The 23081-nt window shown below is 38.5% G+C and overlaps 1 protein-coding gene across 2 annotated transcripts in view; it reads left to right on the top strand.

Annotated features, from left to right (window-relative positions):
- LOC114000521 (ubiquitin-conjugating enzyme E2 E2) overlaps nt 1-14497 on the top strand; it is a 207612-nt gene extending 193115 nt beyond the window's left edge. For both annotated transcript variants that reach the window (XM_027744892.2, XM_027744891.2), the window contains exon 6: nt 13726-14497. In XM_027744892.2, coding sequence (XP_027600693.1) covers nt 13726-13823 — 98 coding nt within the window. In that variant the 3' untranslated portion in view covers nt 13824-14497. The remainder of the gene's footprint in view (nt 1-13725) is intronic.
- The last annotated feature ends 8584 nt before the right edge of the window (nt 14498-23081 follow it).

The following is a 23081-nucleotide window of genomic DNA, read 5'->3' as shown; positions in this document are numbered from 1 at the left end:
AGTTCCCTGAACGTGAACCCGTGACTGTGGGGATTATTATAACAGCAGAAAAGACATTTGTGAACTGTCATCCCATTAGTAGTTCTCAGGAAAATATGTCGTGGAATATCTCCTAATTAGTGTGCAAGGGGGGGAGGCTTGGATCAGGATTACTATTGATGTTGGCCTAAATCTTTGCTCTTTTTAGTTGCACTTTGACAACACCTTATGGGTAGATCATTATTTGTGAGCGTAGAGGGTTTTAGTGTGTTTAGATTTAGGTTATTCAAAGCTCACAAGGCATCGTTAAAAAGATTAACACAACTATAGAAGTAAGATTGTTTAGAAATACTTAGTTTTAAAACCCCCCATTATGGTTTCAGAAGTCTACAGTCTGTTTAAATAAATTTTTTTCCTGAAAAGTGTCTGGAACTATTTACTAAAGAAAATTGGTGGGTTTATATAATTTAGAAAGCGAATGGTAGAGATTAGTCTTTAAAAATAAAATGTGCTATCTGGATTTTGTGGTATCCAAGGCATGACACAGTCATTAGCTGTAGCTCTAGATGCCAGTCACCCATGCACTTATCCTGTTCTTTTTTTTTTTATCTGATGTATCTTTAACTCTACAAAGAATAATCTCTAGAAGGAGTACAGTCATTCTCTAGCAGAAAAGCAGTACTACTTGGCTCAGTCAGGTACACAGGTACATACAGGAAAGGAAATTCCTTCTGAACCACAGCTGACAATCAGATTATGTGTTGAAGCAGGAGCAGTAACAGCCTTTGCAATGGTGACTCAGGTGGTGCATGACTATTAAGTTTTCTATTTCTTTTTTAATTTTCCAAAATTGCCTTTTATTATTCCTACACTATATTTCTGGATGTGTCTAACTATTTGGTATACGAACCATCTTCTTCCTTTTAGCTTAATGTGTTGACATTTCATTTATGTTCCTTTCTTACTACAGAAAAGATAAGCAAGATCACTTTATTTTTAATAATCTTCTTCACCAAACTACCTGCCACATCTTATTTTGTCTTTTTGTTTCTTCTAGAATAAATAAGCTTAGATTTCAACCATTTCTTAAGTGGGAAAGGTTTGACCATGCTGCTAATGACTTCTTGTCCTTTCCATGTTTTCTGTTTCTGTGTTGTTTTTATTTAAGAAGATGTGGGAAAAATTGAACTTCAGACATAATAATACCCAACTATCAGTTTATTAAATGGCATCTGATTAAATCAGAGATTGACTCAAATACAAATCAGTAAAGAGGCTTTGTACATCTCTGTCAAGAAATAAATGTAAAGGGATGTAATTGACACTCATGAGAGAAAAGAGTCCTGTCACTACCCTTAACTGTTCCTAATTTTTATTGTTCCTCAAAAAGGGTTTCTAGAACATATAAAATACAGTTATATCACAAAACAGAGGTAAAGCTGGAAAAATATGCACCTGACTTTTTTGGTTTTTTAGTTTTGGGGTTTTTTTTAATGAAGCTTATAAAAGCTGTATGATAAAAATACATACAGGTTTTTTTGAAGTTGGTTTATTTCAGCTCAAGAAACAGAATTTCTATGAGCTTCAACTCAACCATCATTAAATTAAGAGTACTTGAAAAAATGCATGAGTGATGGATGGTACAAATACAAAAGGTTACAATTCATTTTCCTTCCAATAAACATGTGTAATTTAAAATAGTACCAGTGGAGGTTTCTTATGCCCATTACCTCAGAGAGAAGATAGGTAATTTGGTGCATACACATAATAAGTCTTTGTGTGAACCAAGACCAAAATAAGTCATCAACGTTAAATGTTTAACAATCTGAAGTATTTAAATAAAGCTCTTAGTTATTTCTCATATATAAAATACAGACTTCCAGTTTAATTTGAATGAGTTCCAAGATACCAACTAAACTGTCTCTTACTTTCAAAATACCCTGTAATAATTTACAGTCTTTAAAAGTATTTTCTTGGTTTCATGCAGGTTTTGTCTAGCCAATGCAGACATGTCCTTAATTACATTGGAATCTTTTTTTTTGTATGAAGTAGATACAACACTTCCAGGATTAACCAATTCTACTATATATCTTTCTGAAATAAAACTGTATATATTTAAGGGAAAAATAAATAAAAATAGAAAATAAATTATTTTAGACATCACATGAATTTTCTAATGTCATAATAATTTAATCTAATATTCATTATTCCCAGTTAGTACAAATAGCTCAAATCTCAGGTGGAATTAACTGGCATCAGTCCTGCTGAGCTTTTGTACTCCAGATTTCTCATTTAGACTTTGTTCCATTTTACTTAGTGGGGGTTTTGTTTTGTGTGATTGTTGTTTTTCTTTTTCCCTGTGTACCTTTTTTAATGTGAAGGCAAGGACAGACTTTCAGTTTTCTTGCCATACGTTGCTGACTGCCTACAAACCACATTCAGGACCCTGATTAGCACAACTATTTTTAAGACTGATTCTTCCTGTTCTTAAAATAGAATTATTCCTGTTTCACTATAGAAATCACACTGTTCCACATTATTCAAGCTTGTAAAAAGAAGTCTGCTGCATTTGGCTAGCAGATTCCCCATAAGAATGTAAAGTCAGTCCTGAAAAGCAATATTTAGAATCCTGGATATAAGTATGCTAGCTGTTAAATCATTTAGTCTCTCATCTTCTTGAGTAAAATTTCAGAAATTAGTATTCCTGAGTCATTCAGATTCTACCTTCAGAGATGATTTACACTGCTGCAAGACAAGTCTCTCTTATTTTGCACGGCTAATTTTCTACATTATTCAGCAGGGGAGGAGGAAATGGTTGTTTGTTTTTTACAGTTTTGCAGATCTATCAAAGGCAACAAATATAACAAATTATATGCAGCATGTGTTTCAGAGTCCCTATTTTCACAGCAAATTAAGTTCAGGTGCATTAGATGGAGTTGTAGACAGCTACTTAAATACCAAAATATATGGTGTAATTGTCCCAAATTTAAGGATGGGCTGTGCTGTAAGATTTCACATTCATATGGGATACAGAAATAGAGCTCTGATTAGTAAATTGTTTGTAGAATTTTCCATCCATATAAGGGTTAGTGAAAGGCTCTTCTATGGAACGGAGCATTTGCAACTTCAAGATTAATTAGATTTAGGCAAATTCTCAAGAGCTGGAATCCTTGTTGCTTGGGTCTTAATATATCGATTAGAATTTACTATAAGACACAGTATTATACTTGCAGAAGGAATGCCTTCATGACCTTCCATGTCTTTTCCATCTCTACCTTGTATAGCTTTTTCTACGGCTCGGTCTTAGGGCTTTTTATGCCAATGCAGGGAATCATTTTGCAAAGTGATTATCATTTAGTCAGGCATGGCAATGGAGTCAATGTGACCCCTCAGGCAGGAAAGATAGGATTTCCAAGTAAAGTTATTTTACCTGTTACTAAATATGAAATTGTTGCTGTAAAATATCACAAATTCAATCTTTTTTCAGCATTGTCATGTAACTCCATTTGCAACTAATCCAGGAGCAAAACCTGCCTACATGATGAATGCTAGTTATTTTGTTTAACCTGTTTTTCCTTCTGGTCCTATTAGAACCTGTTCATAATTAAATGTAATTATATTCACATTCTGAAGTTAATTTAGAAGTGGATAGTCTGGTTGGTTACTAAAATGGGATTATTTTTTCACTCACCTGCTGATTCCTCAGTCATTGCCAGAGCTCGCACCACCCTGCTCCTTTCATGCAGTGTCCCATGTCACCTCTGTGATCAGCCTCCAGAAGTGTCACCATAACTGGCCAGCCCCTGTCTTCAGGGCAGGATGGCACTCTGGTTTTCATACATTTTTTAGCCAGTGTGTGTTGGTACAAGCACCTTCCTCGGATGCCTCTTTTGGTAGGGCAGTATTGCTGCAAATCTGCAGTGCTTGACAGATCAGACCTCACCACTCTGAGCTGTCAGAAACCTGTCAAGTGTACACATTAGCAGTGAGACTGACTCCAGAAGTCCCTGTCTCATACTCTGCAGAGATGGCACTTATTCCCAGCATTTATAGTGCAGTAACATTTTAGGATGCCTTCTCTAGAACAGTATGGATCACAGATGTGGCAACATTGAGGCCACGACATTGGATCACATAAACAGGCTCAAATGACCCATGCCTGCAGTCCAGAAAAATCAAGAAGCCATCACCATCAAAGACAGCATTTGGGCCATACCAACAAAAATTCTGAATAAATTAGTTTCCATGCATTTTTCTTCCACTGCCTCTGGAGGAAGATATAAACTTAGATATGTCTGAGCCAGATACAGGCTGTGACTTCCTTCCGCATGTTCCCCGGGAGAAAGGGTAGATAGGGAATGGAGAGGCCTGACTATTTTTTGTGTCGTTACTGGGTAACAGTAAGAGGTGTGTTCATGCAAGGCACATTTAAGTTCCTATTCCTGTTCCAAGGGATGTTCAACTTGCCAAGGGATTTCAGGCCCTAGGCGATGAAAGAGTCCTATTTAGTAGGCCTTTAGTAGGGACAAAATTCTTCACTAACCCACTCCTTTGTAAATAAAGGCCTCTTTTGTATTCTTTTGACATTTTGTATGGGATTCTTAATAGCAGTTTTGGATTTAAATGTGACAAATTAATAATGAGATTTTATAGGACAAGAAGAAGAAAATCAGATTAAACCAAAATAAGCAGCATTCATAACATATGTAGGCTTCCAAGGATTAATTGCAATAAAGGTATAAAGGGATAGATAAAAGAGCAGGATTCAGATGACTTCTGCATCTGACCTAAAATGATCTGGATGTGTTTAAGTTGATGATTTTTTGTTCACATTCAAACACTTCTAAGAGTGAAGATGGCTTTACAACTCATTTTCCTCTCAGTGTCTAAATGCCACCAAAGACCATACCATGCAGTAACACCTCCTCCCCTCCTTATCCTCTGGGAATCCACACGGTAAGTGAATCCTATTGGACCTCCTGGTTTTCTTGCAGAGTAATCTACCTTTGGTGCTTGTGGCTATAGGATGCCTAACATTGCACAAAGCATGGTCACAGAGAATAGCTTTACACATAGTTGCTTTGTGATTAAACTGTTCATTCAGGATGTGTAAAACCCATAGGTCAATCCTTTGCCTGAAGTAGGTGATTAGTGGGAAGTAATAAGAGACAAACCCAGAAGAAAACTGGTTCTTTTATCTTTAGATGAAAGAAATGCTAAACACACTAGCATTCCTATAGAGTATCTACCCCTCCTTTAATGAATCTTCAGACACACAAAAAAAAAATCACATCCAGTGCTTTTCTGAAAAAAGACTTATGACCCTATGGATAAATGCCAGTTACGGGTCTTAGCATTTTGAAATCTGGGGGCTGTGGTTTCCTTATTATCTACTCACAGCCAGCTTCCACAAGGTAAACGCATATTGCTGTAACTTCTGCAAATTTTATCAAACCACATGCCACGTAATGTCTTTCAAATCAAGTTCTGTAGTTACTAACACCTTTTTATACTTTTTTTTCCAATAGCAATGACTATTTCTCAATTGAGTTCATTATTATGAACAGATACATTGCTAATGTATCTTTGCTTTTAATATTGAGACTCATCCAAGCATCAAAGTGAAGTGTGTTATTTCAGAACTTTAATTGTTCCAGCATGCTGGTACTTCTAATAGATGCATGTTCTTTCTTAATTAAAGACAACTCTTCAAGATCAGTACACTGTGCCTCACTGATCCACGATTGCCTCTACTAACTCCCAGTCAGACAGTGAAGTTTATAAAAATCTGACTAAAAACTGGAAAAAGAATCTTTCTCTTTAAACAAGAATGATTTCCCTTGGCAAGATACAGAGATGAATCACTGCCAACACTTTCCTTTAAGAGCTGCGTTAATAAAATTGGGCCAGATAATACTCCTTATTTCTGAAACATCTTTTTCTTAGGCAGCCTCATGTTTCACACAGATCTGTGGTAGGTAGCCTGACAGCAATCAGGCAAGTTGAGAGAGAGGAATGAATTTCTCCTTCCATGCTTACAAAATGGATATTTTAGTAAATGGATGTTTTCTAAACTGGATTTGCAGAGCTCTTTTATTTTTGAAGATATGCAGCATTTTTTCTCCAGACAACAGTTTGGACATCATAATCAAGTCATGCATGCCTTAATATTTGTGTAACTGCAATCATTGTACAAACTTAATAGCAGTCAGATGTGTTTGTGACAATTCTATTGAGCTCAGAATTTAGAGTCTAGTCATGGATAGTTGTCTTTTTGTGCTACACATCTATACAGCCACATTTACGAAAGTATACAGATACCTTGCAATTTTTACAATATTTATTCTCAGAATAGCCTGGGTGATTGAAAAGCATTAGTCCAGCTTTACACATGGGAAACTAAAGCACCACTGTAAGACCACTTAACATTCTTTCTATATGCATTAGAATTTTTCTATTGAATGTTAAGATGTGACCAATCAAATCTGCAAAACTAGTTCATGAAATAAGAAGCAGACTTCATTATATGCCATATTGTATGATTTCTGTTGAAAAGTTGATATTAGCTTCACTTACTCTTTTCCTAGTAGACATTAGACCTTTCCAGAATTTGCTCCTTTCCTCTCTAATAATTATTTTTCTTTACTGAAACAATTCATTTTATTTGTTCTCTTTTTTATTACAGTGTTTATTGATCACTTTATCATTCTTCTGTATCGCTTTCAAAGAACCTCGCAGATTGTTAAATACTTTCTATATGGATAGTTGGAACTGTGATTTTGTAAAAGTCAGAAATAAATTGTAGTTCAGCTTGTAGGCTGTGTAAAGCAATTCACAGCCCTGCTACTGCCCTTTGTTCTGCCTTGAATCACTCTGTTGTTCCCGTCCCTACGCGTGTGTTGATCAGACTCCCAACCGCGAGGATAGTTTTATTGCCGCACAAACAGGGATTAGTGCTGTGCTGCACTCATTTTCACTTGTGCCCTGATTTCCAGCACTCTTTTCAAAGGTGAAAGGTCAGTGGAGTAATTCAGTGTGCTGCTCCACCTGTCTTTGCCTTCAAAGAATTACTTAGTCTGTGCATTATTATTAATGATAGCAAAAGAGAGCAACACTGCTGCTCTAAGATCACTGAAGGACACTATGATTCATTTCACATATCTCATTTTCCACGTCAAGACACACAGGATCCTTGACATGGTCTTCTAGGAGTTCATTAAGTTTAAAACAGGTGATATGTGGTTAACTATGAAAACTTCCCAAGGCAAAGTGACATTATAAATAAAATTACTCGCAAACAATTAATCTTCTCTTAATCCCTTCCTCTCAAGAGTATTAAATTGTTCTGTGACGTATTTGGTATAGCATGTCTCACACTGCCTTTGCAGTTTTTACTGACTGGTCTTTTTATAACACTAGCCTGGATACCACTGAAAACAACATAAAAAGTATAATTAGATATTAAATATTTTTTAATTAATTTTAAGGGTGGTTTTGGTGTGAAGCAAGCGGTCAGTGTTTGCTGTTAAGAAAATTGGTGTCTCAATGAATTATTAGTTTCTTCTCTTGCCCCAATCTTTTTTTTTTTTTTCAATTTGCCTTTTGGGACCTATTTCTTAAAAGTTGGTACAATATTAAAACTGACAAAAATTGGATTCAGAAATCGTGGCTTTCACTGCAAGCCAATATGGGAACATCCTGCACTGCTATTTGCACTGAAGTGACCAAACAAAATGTAGTTACTGAAAATATGAACTTTTATTTTGGGAAGGTTTGTTTTTGGGGTAACCAATCCTGGCTGTGCTGCTTTATAAAGATGACTCCAAGGCTGCTATCCTGTAGATGACATACACCTCAACTTTTCCTAAAAAAAAAAAAGCTCAAGCACTCCACATTTTTTAATTGAAAAAGAAATACAGCATAATATATGGAAAGAGAGGCTGTTATAAAGAAAGAAAATGTAGTATTCCATAGTATTACATATTCCTAAAGCTCTTCTAAATTTAACATTTAATTTTTGGTGACTGATTTTTCAGTACAGGTAGTTCCCTAGAGCCTGGCAATGAGTTGCCTCTCACAGCAATGAGGATGGAGTCATTTATAGTTCAGAAAGAATAAGACCTTTCAAATTACATCTAACCTTTGGAAATCCTTCCACTTTAATTCTGCTCTTCAGCTGGAGGCCAACTCTTTTGAATTCCCCCGATACAGAGCTGAATCTTAACCTGGACCAAAAAAAACACAAAACATTGTAAATATTTGGCTAAAGAAACTGTGAGATTTTTGTAGGGCTGTGGGTTTTTTTAGTTTTTAAGGTGTTCCAGAAATCTTTCTGAGAACCCACTTGTAGTAGCGCAATAACTGGCTCCATCAGCTGTTCTCTATTAAGACTGCAAAATACTTCACTAGAAATATGATTCTACTTTATAAATGCTCATAAAAATATATATAAAATGCATAGAAACACCCATAATGTATGTTTTAAGTCTAAATGTGTGTCTCTTTAACCATGTTGGTATTACCAATTGGAATTTCATTGCATATTGTGTGGCTGACGGAGAAGGCACATTGAAATCGAGCTGTTAAACACACCATCTCCATTTTTTATTTCACTAGAGTATGTTTGCTGTATTTTTAAAAGAGCATTGAAAAGCCCAGGAGATGAATTCTGCTCTGAAATTGCTATTTGCTGACATAGAAATAGCTATAAAAATACAAGCTGAGAAAAATACAGTATAGCAATATATTTTCATTTATTTGGGGGAAAAGTAGTTTTAAAGAAGAATTATAGTCTGTCTTCTGAATGATAAAGCAGTTTAACTAGCATTAAACACAGCTGAAATTTTGTAATGACCAAACCTCGGCTCATCCAAATCCCCGATAGCATTAACTTACTAGAATTGGGCTGTAAATTTGATTAGCCTTACGGCAGACATGAGACACAAATGTTCTTCCTTATACAGTCATACTAAGTGGCTGCAAAAGAAAATGACAAGGTGGCATAGAGCGGCACATCCAACCTTTTCAAGCTAGGGACAAGCTCCAGCTCACCCAGCTTTCAAATCCACATAAATACAGGGCAATTTCATGAATTGTGATATAACATGAGGATTACATATGGTGAGGTGAGGAGGGATTTAGCAGCTGCAGTCTTCCTATAAATCATCCAGAAGCTTTTCTTCATAGTTTAAGTCTTTTGATTGACATTTTCCATGTAAACTACATCGCTGAACCATAGTTTCTGTCTTTGCCTGTATAATATGGTGCTTTTTTTATATATTTCCATTACTCATCCACTGTCCTCTACCATGAAATTTGATGCTGTAACTCCTGCTGTGTTAATATTTTACATTGAACCAATCAGAGCATGGGATAAAAATTTTTCTTTACACAAGTTAAAGCTTATAGAGGCATTCTAGGGCAGATTTTTAGAAGTTAGAGTCTGGGACTAGGAGGAACAGTAATACAAAACTTTAAACGTCAAAAGAGTTGCAGCAACTTCTCTGGCGGGCTGAGAGTGTGTGCCACAGCACGATTTCCTACAGTGGCTACACAGCCACTGCCACCCACAAACCTGCTCCCAGGTTCCAGTGCTGCCAAGTGCCATACACAGTCGCTCTGCCTCATCCTGGCTTCCGCAGCCACCGGCACCCTGAGGGCCGGGAAGCCCATACCTGCCCACACGGCAGGGAAGGAGTTGTGCACAGGGGGTGCCATCCCGGCTCGCAAGCCAGCCACCATGCATCTGGTGCACCAAGAGTACATTCCTCCTGCCAGGCCAGCAGTTGCATAGTTTTGCTGTTATTGTTGTTAATTTACTTTGGCTTTATTTTAATTTCTTTTACTAGGTTGTTCTGATAACACATTTCTGGCATAGCTTTATATTCCTATCACCTGGTTTTGTTGTCAGTTGGACACAGTCCCATTTGGAGTCAAATTGTAAAATGAACCCTGATTCAATGATGGATCATGCTACTTATTAAAAAAAAAAAAAAGATAAAACTCAAGCAGTTTGTTAGTTACAGAAACGAATTTCTAACATCAAGAATAAAACCACAGATATATACAAATGGAAAATAAGAAATAGTTTTTGGTAAAGAGAAATGGAAACATGGGAAAAATGCCCATATGAATTTTGAGATCCAGTATTCCTTTTTATGTCTTAATTAGATAGTTTATGCAGTGGTTGTTTTATAAATACATATTTGACCTTACTAATGGTGATTTCACAATACCCCTCAAACAGTGCAGCCCAGCTGAGAACCACATGATGCTCAGCCATGTGCTACACAGTTTAGGAGGTAAATGATAACTGCTGTTTTTTCCTTGATATTTTGTAAGATTTCTTCCTCATACTTGGTATTTTGTAGGACTTGGACACTATAACCAAGGTCCGTGCATGTTGAGAATTAAATCTTTTAATTGTTTTAATTAAGGTGCTTCAATTTATCTTGTAATCTTCATTTCATGGCCCATCCCAGTGAACTGTGTAACAACAGTAACTCATGACTCCTGAAGGGTTGAGAGATCTGTCTTCTTGGGCCTGCCAGCTGGCTGAAACTGCCCACACAGGTGCAGGAAGAATCCGTGGCATTTCTGGAGCTCACATACTGTCCTTAAATGCTGTGGCACAGATGCAGCATGCTGCATGGAATTGGCCAGTGTGCCACCGGTTGGGTGGCTCTGATCTGAAGTTTAAATTTCCCTCCTCACCATCTGTCCTGACTTCCCAAACAAAGCAGTTGTGCCTCCTGATGGCTTTATGCCTTCATGGGAACTGCTAAAATAAGCCAGCTCTTCAAACACCTGTTGAAGAGTCCTTTTTAAAATCCTCGTAAGTAACTACATGTAATGACAACACACCTTCGGACTGTCTGATAGAGATGTGAAATAGCGGGGCCTCAGTGTCAGTAACTATTTTTCTATTCCCTCAGTCTGTGGTCTCGAACAAGCAAGTGGCTTTGCCAAATTATAGGTTTGTTCTTTTATTCAATATTGTACCTAAAAAACTTTTAACCAAATTGAAAAAAACAATATCTTTACTGTTATTACTGAGAGTACCTTTTAGTAGCATTCGCTTGTCAGCTGGCTGTGAGTGCAGATGTTCCCACTCATGCTACAGCAAGCAAGTGGTTTGCTTCCACAGACCTGCTTCATACAGGCAGACAACAATGGAAGGAGACACTTGCTTGGGGGAACTACCCAAGATGACAGTTGATTCTCAGGTCACTCTGTGGGAATTTACACACCTACAATAAAAGCTTTGTAGACCTCAGACATCTTGCAGGCCATCATCTCCACTCTTTCCCCAACTGCCAAACAAAATACTGCAAAGACTTGAACGTATGGATAAACAAACAGCCCAGTTCTCTACATTACTGGGCTTCAACAGATTTCCACACCTGCTTACCAAGAACTCCTCTCACTGATTCTCTCACCCTAAAAGAGAGGAGACACCTTCCAATGCTGTGAGGAAGTGAGAGGAAGAGCCTGTACCTTCCAAAGCCTTCTAAATATGTATGTTGTTGAAATATTTCCTCCCAAAATGAGATGTACATGGAAACCCACACTAGGAAACAATTATAATTATCATCAAGGATTGGGGATGATGATGTGATCCTCAGTACCCTTGGAATGTATCAAAGAAATTGATTTACACCTCTCAATGTGAAAGACATTCTTTCGCAGAAACATTCATCCTGCACATAAAAAACCTTCAGATTTGAACAGGGTAAATCTTTACCACAGCACATCACTTTTCATGCAAGGCTTTGTAAAGATCTTAGACGCAGCACTTTAAATGTGCACTAAACCTCAAGAAGGGCTTGCCACATTCCTAGATTATAATGTCCTGCAGCCCATCACAGCCAGATGCCTCAGAGGCCGAACACCACCTTTCCCAACAGTATGAAAACCAGGACATTCGTCAAATTTTACTTCAAGGATTCCTTTCAAGTTCAACTCTTAGGCTCCATTTCTCCAGGGGTCTCCGAAAGCGTTTCTTTACGCAGTGGCGTTGCATCCAAGGAGGGTGTGGGAATTCGCAGCAGTGCTGTCAGGCTGATCCCCAGACTAGTGTTACACTATGACAACGTTTCCCTGTGGCTACTCCCTAAATTTTTTGTGAAGGAAATGTTGCCCTTTCCTATTGCCCAAGTTCCCTATTTACCCTACAGTGCTTCTGAAACCTTGTTCCAGCCATGGATATCTTTTCACTACTTAAATGCCCATATACCATTAACCTCCTATTTCCACAGAACAAAATCCTTCTGGTAATCCCCTACGTAGTTTTTCCACCTTGGCCGAGGAGTTAAATGTGATATACTTTCTAGTCTACAGCTTTTAAAATGGATCTTAGATCAGATATGCTTCTTGGACATTTATGAATATAAAAATAGTCAAGTTCAGGCCTCGGTGACCTTCCCTGGTTATATTAAAATATTAAAGGTAAGCACATGCAGTAAGTGTTCACAGGACTGAGACTACGGGGACATAGTACACTGCAGTCACAGTGATAACTTGCCTTACTAATTTAGAAAGTGTAAACTTGACATTCAAATCACAGGCTCTTCCTAAAAGTGCAGGGTATGCATGCAAACCAAAAGATTTTTTATTAGATATTATTTACTAATATTTGATGATGTTGGCAGTATGCCAATCAATTGATTTTTGGCTAAACCAACATATTTCTCCTATCATAAACTCCTATCATTAACAACCAAACAAAAAAAGCCCAGATTTACTCTGCTTTACAGAAGCAGAGTAACATCTGACGTCTTGTCCAAGGAGTTTCAGTGGTTAATAGTACAAGCACCCCACTCAGATTACAACTGTACCAGGGAAGCTAAGAGTCATATTGTTCAATGGCACCATCTTCAGTCAACTACAAAGCTAATTATTACCTAGCTTTCAGAAGAAGTCATATTCCTCTGTCCTAAGTCAGGAAAAAGTGTGGTATCAGTGCCTCTGGACTCACATGGTACAGTCTCAGAAAATTTACTGTTGCAGCAAAAATATTAAGTGTATGGGTTTCCCTCAAAAAAGGGAAAATCTCTATACATTTTGTCTGCTTTAAATTGAGAAAAGTATCTGAAAGAGAAAAATGTTGATTAAATGCAATCACTTATGGGAACGTCTTGACTTGGTTTGTTTTTCTTAGGGGACTGATTGGTTTTGATTAATTATTTGTGAAGTATTTGGAGATTCAGACCATATCATGCAGCATTCTGGCCATATGAATGCTCAGAAAGATCCCTTAAATTAAATAACAATTCCAAAGTTTGGAATTAACTTCTGTCACTTTGAAAATAGTACTTACTGCCTTAATTCCTTATATTTCTTTATGCTTTAAAACTAGAAGCGTTAAAAAAAAAATTGAACCTGATAATAGAATTAGAGCCCATCCTCTTCTTAGGTGAGAATATATATACTTGTGGCAATCTAATACCATAAATAAATTACATCATCTGAAAGTGAATTTTAGCTCAAAATGAAATTATCAGAACTTTTTTTTGTGAAGTATAATTTTAGAATATTGTTTCAGTTATTAGTTTAACAGAAATGTATAGCTAATTGCAAGCCACCTTCTCCCCACCTTCCTTCCACGCTTTCAAAATTAGGCTAGCATATGTAGGCACCTTGTTCTTACAGTTTAACCTAAGAGAACTGAATGAATGTGGATCTAAAAATAGCTTTTTCATCCTTTCGAGGCTGATGCGTATTTCACACTTTGTGTTTCCTTTTCAGCTGACCCCCTGGTTGGAAGCATTGCCACTCAGTACATGACTAACAGAGCAGAGCACGACAGAATGGCCAGACAGTGGACCAAGCGATACGCCACATAGGAACCTACTCTAGGATTTGCTGGACCTGTGCAAGCACATTCACTAAGTGCATCAATAGCCCTTCCCTTCATTCTTATTTTTTATTAAATTTTGAACCATTTTGTGACAAAAGGTTGTCCTTACTTTCTTTTTTTGTTTTATTTTTATTTGTTCTGGGGTTTTTTGTTCTGTTAACTTGAAAGTTGTTTCCCTCAAATGTAGACAGGGAATTTTGGTTATCAGTGCAAAGAATGTTGGATCTGTAATAGTATAGAGCTTTATCACAAAGCTTTGTATTAATGTGTGGGATTGTTTTTTTTTTCTTTCATGTGGTTTTGGGGAAAAAAAAAATTCAGAATTATATCTCATTTCTACTTAAATGTAGTGTTTAGGGTTATTTTTTTGTACTGAAGTCTTTAATGGTGGGTGCATGCTACTGGGAACAAGTTTTGTATAAAAGCTTAAAATCAAGAATCACTGTGCATTACTAAGACTGTGTTTATCACTAGCCTTCTGTTTCCCACACAAAAGGCTATTGCATTGAACAAATTAATATGTATTTTGATTTACTTAAAAAACAACAAAAAAAAAATGCTTGTAAATTTCTTAGGGACCTGCCACTTTTGACTGTGGATCAGTTGATGTACACTTGTATTATTAAAGCACTCAATAAAACACTGTGGCTGATAAATGCACTTCTTGCAAGACAGTGCTTTTGCATTTGTGCAGTATAGGCTGCACAGTCCTCACATAATACAACTGCAGGTTAAACAACTATTTTTAGACCTGAACTATTCACTTCTCCTCAACAATGCATTTCTTAACTCAGAATTCTTCATTGTGTATATCTGTCACATACAAACATTTTCCAAATGTTAAGGCCTTTCTTTCACGTGCCTATGCTCAGCCTTGCTATTCAGAAGCCTCATGCTACATCTTTTATACTATGGCTTCACTTTATCCATCTTGTTACATTTAAAATAGTTGGCTATAAAAATAGCCTTGCAGTGAAAGCAGAATACTGATGTTGATTTTATACAGCAGGCCTCATTTTGCCTTTCTCCAAGCTCTTTGACTGTAAAAGCTACTGTTATTTAAAAAAATAAATGAAGGTTTTCGATGGGAAAATTGAGCCCATTGCTCCAATCATTCCCAGCACGTTCAATAGTAAGGGTATTTCTATTCAGATTTGACCTTCAGGCTAATTTTAGATATGCAGCCATGGAAGGAAAACTTGTACTTGGCTAAGGAAATGTGTGGGTGTTGTGATTTAGAAAATATATACTGTGATGCTGATAGCTAAATGTTCTTTGTGTTGCAAGGCATATTGGAAAATCCCTGTCTCGTATAATTAAACGTTACAGATGCTTTATACAGTGCTTGCCTGCCCTCTCCCCTCTCTCCTTACCTCTTATGTTTAAAGAAGATCTTATCTTTAAAAAGATACATTACAACAGGGTCAGTATAAACACACAGGGAGACCCAATCCCATTATACTCCAACCCAGTTCAACTGTCACGAAAACTAAAGCAGTCAAGGTGACACCATAGGGCCTCTACACCCACCACTGCACTACTCAGCATTTCAAGGCTCTTTTGTTTTTCTCTTGGCCATTTGCTAACAAACTGAACAGACATTCAACTCCAGTCCACTGGTGAGTTGTCCTCTGCATGAAGAAAAGCTGAACATTGATGTTGTTGTAGGTGGTCTGATAACTACCACCCCAAGAACCACAGGGCTGTCAAAGAAATAATCAGATTCTCTTGATAAGAGCAAACAGAGAATCTTCTGGTGTTTGTAGAAGCCAACTGTTTACAAGCCCAGCCGTACAACATTTTGAGGCCAACAGATCCTCAATACAGACATGAAAGAACAACGATATTTCAAAAATAAAACACAAAACCTAGACTTCTCTGAGCCAGAACCACCTTCTCAGGACAATGCTGGTATATGTGCTTCACTTGTGAGTTGCCTCCACCATACAACTTGCCATGGAATACTCCAGATCTGAAGAGAACCTTCCTGCTGTAAAAGTACAACAGAGGGGTAAAAGGAATTAAAAAGAACAATGCACCCTGCCCTCTACAGTAACGGCATTGCTTCTCCTCTTATGCCAGCTGCTGAAGAGATTCCTGGCATAAAAGACCTGTATCCCCTGAGACAGCAATTAATGGGCAATTTTAGATTTCTTATGAAGTACTTTCGGAGTCTGTCACACTGCAACCTTTATTTACACTCAGCTGAGCACAATGCAGTGATTTCCCAGGTACATTTTAAGCCTACTTGATAAAGAAATCTTTCATTTCCATTATCCTGCTATTGTTTTTCTTTTGCCAAAATATAAAGAAGAGCCTATATTCTTCTCTAAAGAAGATGTAACTGAAAGATAGCTGAGATAACCTTGGAGGGGGAATCACAGAATTCTCAATAAATATCTATTCTCGGATCATCAGTTCTCACTTGCTTTTCTTACCAATTAAAAGCTGTGCAGTTTGAATTTGCAGGTAAGTTGCCCTCTGTGTGAATCTGTACAGTCACATTGTCCTAGGTAATATGAAACTACTGCCTTAATAACCATGGGGATCCCAAAGAAATAATCATAAAGGATCAACCTACGCTGATTAAAGCAGATGCAGAGTCTTCTGGCATCTGCAGGAACCAAATGTTTGAAAGTCTGGCCATAAAACATTCTCCTCTATTTGCAAATCTGCTCTATTTGCCTCCCAAGTAATTCGTTTTCTTCATGGGCTAAACCTGGGATATATGAAGCATTATTTGAAACCTGCTGCTGTCGCTTAGAAGAAATGATCCATCCCCAACACAATTCAGTCTGCCAGTAGAGGCACAGTGAACCATTGGCATGGTCTCTTTTTCTCCTTTTTTTTTCTCCTGCATCTAGAAAATAGTGCACATTATTCTAGTTCCCCTTTGCTTTTCAGATCCTCTCCAAATTTAACTGATTCCTGCTTCCTCTGTTATGATAAATCATCTTTTTAATTTCTTCTAGCTGGTGAAATCCGCATGCTGCCCTCATACAATTGGGTACAAAGATAATTCAAATGACTTGCACATATTAAAACATTCAAGAGCATACAGTTGTCCTAAAACCACATATAAAGGCCACCAATTGAGCAAATCTCAGCATTTTTCCAGAGACACACAAATGCTAAAACTGGGGTTTGTTTTATAAAGACATCTTACATCTGTTCTGAATTCAATTGCAATATCAAGTAAACAATATTTAATTTCCAGTAACCCCAGCTAAATGTCACTGTCCCATACCCTCTGAGTTCAACTCAGATGAAGCAAAAAATCAGGGAACTCTCCAAACTGTATTCACTCATTCATGGATTACTGAAGTGGCCTTCGCATCCCACTGCCCAAGTGACCAGCTGATTTCCCTCTTTAGAAAATTGCAGAACAACAATGCTTAAATCAAGGTACCTAAAACCATCCTGTATTTTCATAGACAGCATTTCCCAGCTGCTCCAGGAGTGAGCAGGGCCATAACCCTTTTGATTGCATGCATTGTGGGTGATTGCAGCCAAACAGTTAAATTTCATTACAACCAGCTGCTGTGCCATGAATAAGGCAGGAGTAATTCCTCTTGAAAGATCTTTGTTCAGGTTTTCATATTGTGAGCTGCAGATGGCTACACAGTCATATCCTATGCCCAAGTGATGGGCAGCAGCTCAGAGCCCTTCTTTCTTGCTATCCTATGCAATGATAGCATGTGACTGTGGAACACCAGGGCAGTTGGGGGACCCATAAACCCCAAAATTGGATTCCTCTTCAAAGCCCTCTCAACCTTTTAAATTCTGTCTTGACATGTACTCTGGGTGCTTTGCATGCTCTAAACACTCTTTCAGCATGACGGTACAGTGTGCTTTAATCCTTCCGACTTATTCCTCCTCACTCACCCATTCCTTCTCTCTATATGCTTTCTTCTTCTTGACTGATTTATTACTCACAGCTGAGAGACCACACAAGACACTGATCCCAGTTCAAATGGCTCTTCCAGAAGTTGCCTGAGCATAGTAACCCTTGTCCCCCAAAGTGTCCCCAGGCCCCTCTCTGCTCCCCCTTGCCTCAGGCAATGCCTATTAGAACAAGGAAAGCAGATGTGTCTCCAGTGCAGTAGGAAGATGCCTTCAGACAGTGCAGCATCTCCCAATAACTCCAACTCCAGTGTTAACCTGGGGTCCCTTTTCTCCTTTCCAGTTCTCAGAGACTTCTCTTGTCTCTGAAGATGGACATCTTACCCCAGGCCCAATGTGCCTGCCTGCATTTTGAGTTGGGCAAACTGTAGCAAAGGCTCAGTGAAAATTCTGGCACCTCCAAGGTTCAAATGTCCAGCCTTGGCAGCCACGATTCCTGCGGAGCCAGTTCTGCCTGCTGGTTTTCCATCCTCAGTTGGCCTTTCTTCTCTTCAGCTTTTCATTCCCTTTCATTTCTCCTCCGGTCCTTTCCTTCATGACATCAATGCTGTATCTTGATGCTTCCTTCTCCCTGCTTCCCTCACCTCAGTCACGGCTCTGTTCGTGGTCATAAAGAGACCACATCACTAACACTGGGCTTCCCAGAACTGCTTGAAATCCCCTAATTTTTAGGTCTTAGAAGCAAGGAAGAGCTTTGTGTGAATTAAGTACTTCCTCATTGTGCCATGCCTGGCACTGGCTATAAACTAAATCACTTCTCCCACACACGTCATTAGCAGTAATGAAATCCGGACTGGCCTCCTTAGCATGGCATCCATATGCAAATGAATTTCCTCAGCTCAAACGATCTGTACAGCCGATGCGTGGCTGCTTGGGATGCCTCCAGCAGCCTCTGTCGGGTCACAACTGGAATATGTTTGGGGACTACTGTTTACCAGGAAGAGTTTTATGATACCTTTAAATCCATCATTCTGCACCCTAATTCCATCGTGAACTTTAATAGGTACTTGCAGCACTCTGGGATAATGAAAAGGGCAAAGCAAAACATCCCTTTCATGTCTACTTTGATTGTGAAAGAAAGTAGTCATGAACTAATGGAAGGTTGAAACAAAGACAAGGTTACTAAAACATCCTAATCCCTTGCCAGTCCTAAATTAGAAAAATCCCACTTCACGTAACAGCTTAATAAAAGATGTATTTACTTCCATAGACCTTGCAGAACAAATTCCAAAAAACTCACTATCCAGATGTCCCAATAGTAAACGTGGATGATCAGATCATGCATTTCAGGAGAAGGAAATGCATCCACTAGGAAGAGCTTTCCAGCACCCTCATCTCCTCACCTCAGTCAGGCTGCATGCAGGACTGCCTCCTTGACAGTCCCTTGGGAAACAAGGGCTGGAAACAAGAACCTCGGGTCATTCCTTATTGTCACTGCTCCTCAAATACACTCACTCACAACAGGCATTTGTTGCTGCAGAATCAGTGCTGGGGTCCCCTTTTGTGTCGCTGAGGACCTTGGGGTCAGGAAAAACAAAGGGTCACACTTCAGTTTCTGTGAAATGCCTCCTTTCTTTGCAGTTGACTCATACCCTTTGTAAGGCCCTGAATGGAGCCTCTTACGTGAATGGGGCTCCTACCACACAGATTTCAATACAGCCCTGCTCCTTTCTTCACTTGTCATAAACCTGGCAAAGAAAGTGCTTTGCTCATCACACTTGGGAAACACCTTGCACATCTTTAAACTCTTCCATTTACATTTCTCAGATACTTCTCATTACATAGGTGTTTCTCTTGTAATCACTTATAAACGCCAAGGATATGCAAAAATCCTGCTTCCTTCTTTTGGACCACATGCAACCTTCGTCCCTGCTCCTCTCTGCTGCTCCCCAGTTCCTAAATCTGCTTCTTCACTCAGGATTCCGGCACCCAAATCCCTTGCTTAGCCCACCAACACAGCAAACACCAGTCACCTCTGCTCCAGGCTCCTTATGGCCCATCCCTGTCTCACTGTGGTGCTCCGACATCTCACTGAAAAAGGGAAAAGTCCACCCCAGCACCAGAGATTGCTGCTGTATTTGCAAAATGAGGGATCAAAACCTGCTTTATTCTCCTTTATGTGAGAGAGCACATAATGCTCCTTGTGCTCAGCGCTTAAACAATAAGGTACAAATCCTCTCTGCAGATCTCCTGATCTCTAAGTTCAGAACAGCACTCTCCTTTGCTCTTCAGTATTGCAAGTAGTTGCAAAATGGTTTGTATTAAATGCCCTGAATGTTACATATCTAATAAAGAGAATAAAACTTCCCCCACAAAAATCTGTATGTGGTGATAACTTAGTCATCTTTTACACAGGAAACTAACTGTGTGAATTAAAAAGTCTCTCCTGTTTCCTGTTCTGCTTCATTAAGTATTGTCATTACCTCTTGCTGCTGTTTGAAAAGAAAATCTTCCTGAAATCTACTTAGAATTTAAATCCTTATTGAAAAGCATCAAAGAATAATCAAAATGTGCTCTCTCATATCAATGTAATCTAATCAGAAAGGCTCATAGAATTATTTATATACATACATTTTAATGATAATTTAATAATTTATAGGCTTAAAGAAATAATCTCATTCTCTTCTATTTGATAATATACATCATGAAATACTGTATTTCATTACTGTGTACATTTGCCATTTTATCTACTTAAATGCAGATTTGAATAAGTTTGATCAATAATTTTCTAGTGGAAGAAAAAGACTATTTCTTTTGCGGTGTAATACTGTGTGGACTTACTCATCTTAAAAACATAATCCTATTTGTAACTTTTTTCTTTCAATTTATATGAAAGATTGAGCAAAGTCTGCAAACAAAAAATGCCAGTAGTTACTCGGGCCCTGCTAATGTGCTGGTTGGAACTGTTAGCCATAACCCCTCTCCATAATTTTAAAAGATGGCACTAAAACTCTGGAGGCAGAAGGACAAGAGATGCAGGCAAACCCCAAGAAGAAATGAAAAGTAATGACATGAATAAACACTGCACTCATGCACTACAAATTTCCTCCAGTAATGTATACATGCTGCAGCAACTCCCTTAAGTCAAAAGGAACTCTGTTAACTGCAGGATGCTGAACAGATGGAGCAAATGCATTGCTGCACCTTGTCCGTATCCAACAGCTGCACAAGGGTCTTGAAGGGTACCTGGATCCTGGTTGTGCGTGGGAGCAGGTAACTCCTGGAAACCTTGGGAAACTGCTCCGAGGTGGGGACTAGTCCTCTCTCCCCTCCTCCCCCACTTGCATCCCTCCTCCTGCCACCACTCAGACCCTGGAGAGATACTGCCATGCCTCTGGCATGTTCAAATTCAACCTAACACAGAACCAAAAGGATTTTTCCAAGATTCAGAAGCCAAGTGTAGAGCCAAAACTGCCAGCAGGTAGTGCTCTCCCATTAGACAGATCTTCATGCAACGATGATTCTGTGACATGACTATTACCCCTCCACCTCTCAGCACCAGTTAATGTTCATTGCACAGCTTCAGCAATCATGAGCCTTGAGATGCAAGATTAGGAAACTCTTTGTGGGTATTTTTGGTGCAAAGGTTTTTCTTGTCTTTAAAAAAGAAAACCACCATGATGTGCCTTGCCTCTGTGTGTGTGTCCTTTCCTCTCCTCTTCCCACACACTCTGCCCCTCCCCTGCCAAGCCCTCAGGAGCATATATGTATGTGTATGTGTTATACGTGTATTGATGCATGTTTGATATACCTATGCCTGCTTTGGACACGTGCTGGCACCTCCGGGACCCAAGGGTTTGGTTCAACTTCCAAGTGCCCCCAGCAATGTGCGGATGGGTGGAAGTGCAACCACCTCCAGTGCTGCCTACATGGGTGCCTACATCAGTGCAGAAGGTAAAATAAAGAAAATAACACTAACAGGAACTAATGGGGAGGCATTTAGGAATTAAAAAAGGGGAGAATGTCAAAGGAAACCTTCTGTAGGTCTAGCAGAAGTAAACTTGTCTAAATACGTAAATTAAGGATCAAAATGTCACCTTCGGTCATAAATGATTATCCCAACGTATAGTGCAGGTTTTCCCAGTCTAGTGTTGCACTACGCCTTGGCAAAACAGGAATGAGCCACCTCCATGAAACACCCAGTACATAGTCCTGAAATTTACAGACTTGCCTTGTTCCAATGAGAGAGACATATTAAAATATTAGTTGCCTATGGACAACTAATTCATACATGTTATTACACAGCCTAATAAGAATTACTGAAATTACTAGAAATATTTAAAGTTGCTAAAGTAAAATCACTCCTCAGGCTGAACTCCTTAACACTAAATACTTGTCTTTTACAGACCTGTTCCTCCAAATAAACATTCCTGCTCCCAGAAAGCACCAAAACCCATTAACAAGGAGAAAAAGAAATTATCTCCGGGTCTTTATTAAATCATTTGGGAAAACTAAAATATGTTAAAGTCAGTAATTCTCCAGGGAAGTGGACAGGCACTTACTAATGGTTGGAGTTACTTCCCTTATTCCCTGTAGTGGCTCTCTCACTGCTCCACCCTGCCTGAGCAGGAGGAACAGTCCACGAGACCCATGCACAGTCTCAGTTGACTGCTCCATGGTTAAATTCATGCACTGTGAGTTATATACAATATGTAGATCTGCACAACCCACAAAGACTTTTTTCAGAATCAAGACCTTTTATAAAGTAGGTAGTTTTGCCCGGGGGGAAGATTTCAGTAGTATTTTCTACCAAATCTAATATAAAAGTCATCAGAAAAAAATTATTAACTATTTATCTGTGTTACCAATGCTCCAAATATTTTTACCTCTAACTGTATTTCTTGCACATGTATGAGATCTCTCTTAATGAATCTGCTTCAGTTGGCCAAATAACTTTTCTCCATTATGTTGCTTTTTCTTCATACTTATTAGGTTTTTAAGTATTTTGCCTGTTAAAGTGTCTACCCTCAATATTAGTCTACTTTAATTTCATAGAAGTACTTAAAAAATAGTCCTTTGTGGATTTGCCACTTGAATGTTGCAACACTGAAAATCTGAATACAAAACACAGAGTGTAACCCTAAATTAAATTGCTCTACAGGAATTGATTTTTATTGTCTCAGCTGATAGAAGAACAAAATGTAAAAAGCACACTGAAAAGTAAATTCAATTAAGTGCTAGTAATCTGAGGTGTCATTAGTAGCATAAGCAAAGAGAGGTGTCGATTTACAATGTGTTGTGTTCAGCCTGGCTCTGGTGCTCTAAGCAGCTCTGCTCTGCCAGAAGGAAGGAACCTGGCAGGGCAGGATTGAGCTGCGGAGATTTTCTGTGGCCCATCCTC

Source organism: Pipra filicauda, unplaced genomic scaffold (genome assembly GCF_003945595.2).
Source record: "Pipra filicauda isolate LSUMZ 115617 unplaced genomic scaffold, ASM394559v2 scaffold84_size4826128_pilon, whole genome shotgun sequence".
In the NCBI taxonomy this organism is placed as follows: Eukaryota; Metazoa; Chordata; class Aves; order Passeriformes; family Pipridae; genus Pipra; species Pipra filicauda.
Note: the sequence above shows the minus strand (reverse complement) of the source record. Positions and strands in the feature narration are given on the sequence as shown.